The sequence below is a fragment of the Aplysia californica genome, unplaced genomic scaffold (genome assembly GCF_000002075.1).
Source record: "Aplysia californica isolate F4 #8 unplaced genomic scaffold, AplCal3.0 scaffold01058, whole genome shotgun sequence".
Classification (NCBI taxonomy): domain Eukaryota; kingdom Metazoa; phylum Mollusca; class Gastropoda; order Aplysiida; family Aplysiidae; genus Aplysia; species Aplysia californica.
In genome coordinates this window covers 160,921-162,919 of record NW_004798328.1, presented here as the reverse complement: position 1 = coordinate 162,919, position 1,999 = coordinate 160,921, and the positions used below count along the sequence as shown (strand labels likewise).

The 1,999-nt window shown below is 37.6% G+C and overlaps 1 protein-coding gene across 1 annotated transcript in view; it reads right to left on the bottom strand.

The window, feature by feature from the left end:
- Positions 1-1,487, bottom strand: part of LOC101857215 (ADP-ribosylarginine hydrolase Tri1) — an 18,837-nt gene extending 17,350 nt beyond the window's left edge. Inside the window, exon 1 of the mRNA XM_035973199.1 lies at positions 646-1,487. Within this exon, the coding sequence (XP_035829092.1) occupies positions 646-792 (147 nt within the window). The 5' untranslated portion in view covers positions 793-1,487. The remainder of the gene's footprint in view (positions 1-645) is intronic.
- Between the last annotated feature and the right edge of the window lie 512 nt (positions 1,488-1,999).

Sequence of the window (1,999 nt, the reverse complement as noted above, 5' to 3'; positions counted from 1 at the left end):
GAGAGAAAGAGAGAGAGGAGTAGCACGAGAATTTCCGGGCAAAACAAAATGGCGACCCGCGTAGTTCGGCTCGATTCGAAAAGTTAAATAGCCATCCATAGCATCTTTGTAGACTGTAGACAACCAAATTAATTTACTTTTGTGTTTTAACATCATTTTTTAACTTTGTTTTGGTCAATTTGATCGTCCACACCGATAGACAGTATTATACAGAAAGAGACAGAGAGAGAGAGACTCTGAGAGAAGAGGGGAGGAGTTGATCTTGCGAGAACTTCCGGGCGGGTGAGAATAGCCAACACCCCAACAAACACAATAAAGAAGAGACCTAATCCTATCCTACCCCTAGCCCTCTGTAAGCCTGTAGCCTACTGTCTCATCATAGTCATCTTTTTTTAGTGCATAATTTGATAGCCTAGATCTAGATCTAGAATCTAGACTCTTAAAAGATAGATCTAGATCTAGATCTAGATCTAGAATCTAGAATCTAGTCCTAGTGACTAGACTAGTGGTCGCTCTGGTCGCTCTACACGTTCAACCGGGAAGTCACTTCCCAGAGTAGTAATTAGAATTCTAATACATATTTGCCTATTTTCTGGATATTTTGAAGTATATCCATGTAAAACTGAATTCTTTTCTTTATATTACCGTGTACGGGCTAAACTTGCGAGGCTTGGGGATAGGCCTTGTTTTGATTTTGCCGCGGTGGTCTCTGACATCGTACTCCATCTTGGATTGAGATTTGGAAGGACTGCCAGATTTTCCCAAGAACTGCTTTGAAATCAAATAAGGCATTTTTAAAAAAAATTATAACCAACTTCGTTATTATATTATTAAATGTATTATTGCTAGAAACTGACCTTACGTAAAGCAAATTCTAAAGACCTAAAGCGAAGAATTTTTTCCAGCTTGGTTTTTTTCTACAAATACTGCTTTTTAAAAAGGGAAAATACCAACAACAAAAAACCGCTATACGAAAATCAGGTAGGCCCAGATCTACAATAGCAACAACAACATAAACAAAAAAGCGAAAACCACAGTAGCAAAGTAAAGCAAACAAAATAAATGGTTTCAAAAGAGTGATCCCTGTTTATATTACTTTCATTTCCACATTGAACGTCTGAAAATGTTTCTCTAGGCCTAAAATTACGTAAATCTGTATAATCATGAATAGCCAGCACGCGCATGACATCGATCCTGGCCAAATTCAAACGAAGGCCAACTGAGATCTTGGCCTGTAATAACATTGCACCATCGTTTGCCAGTTTGAGGTTTTGATTCGAACTGGTGGTTGTCAAAACTGTTCTATAGTATAAATAAGTATTACATGTATATGTACATGTATTATTAAACCTTTGGTTACTACGATTATATCGTACACTTATCTTTCACGAATTTTAAACAGAGTTTTCATCAATTTGCACCATATTCTACTGGAATCCAGAAGGCTCGTGTTTTCAATTCATGTCACGCAGATTTAATATGTCATATTTATATATATAGTTGCTTACAGGTCTATATGATGTTTTTTGTTTGTTTGTTTGTTTGTTTGTTTGTTTTAATGTCAGTGTCCCCCCCCCCCAGTGCCCAAAAACCAGAGGTTTTACAGACAAAGAGAACAGAAAACAACGAGAAGAGGTAACGACGATACATGTTTGATAGGAAAGAAAGTGCTAACCTCACCAGAGCACCCACCAACCACCCACTAGCAGCCGTGGGTACGATCTATTCTCAATAGATATTCTTTTTGTTGTTGTTCGTGTTGTTATTGTTGTTGTTTCTTATTTGTCACTGTGCTTTTGTGAGAGTGAACTATTTTGTTGGATTTTTTAAAGTAATAATTTTGTTTGTTTGTGAAGGGGTTGGTGTGTGTGTGTGTGTGGGGAGGTTGTTTTGTTTTGTTTTTTCTTTTTTTATATAGTAGAGGTTTTTACGGCGCTCGCAACTGCATAAGGTCATATGAGCGCCAAGGGGTGGGTGTCAACAGAGAAGTCTTTACAGG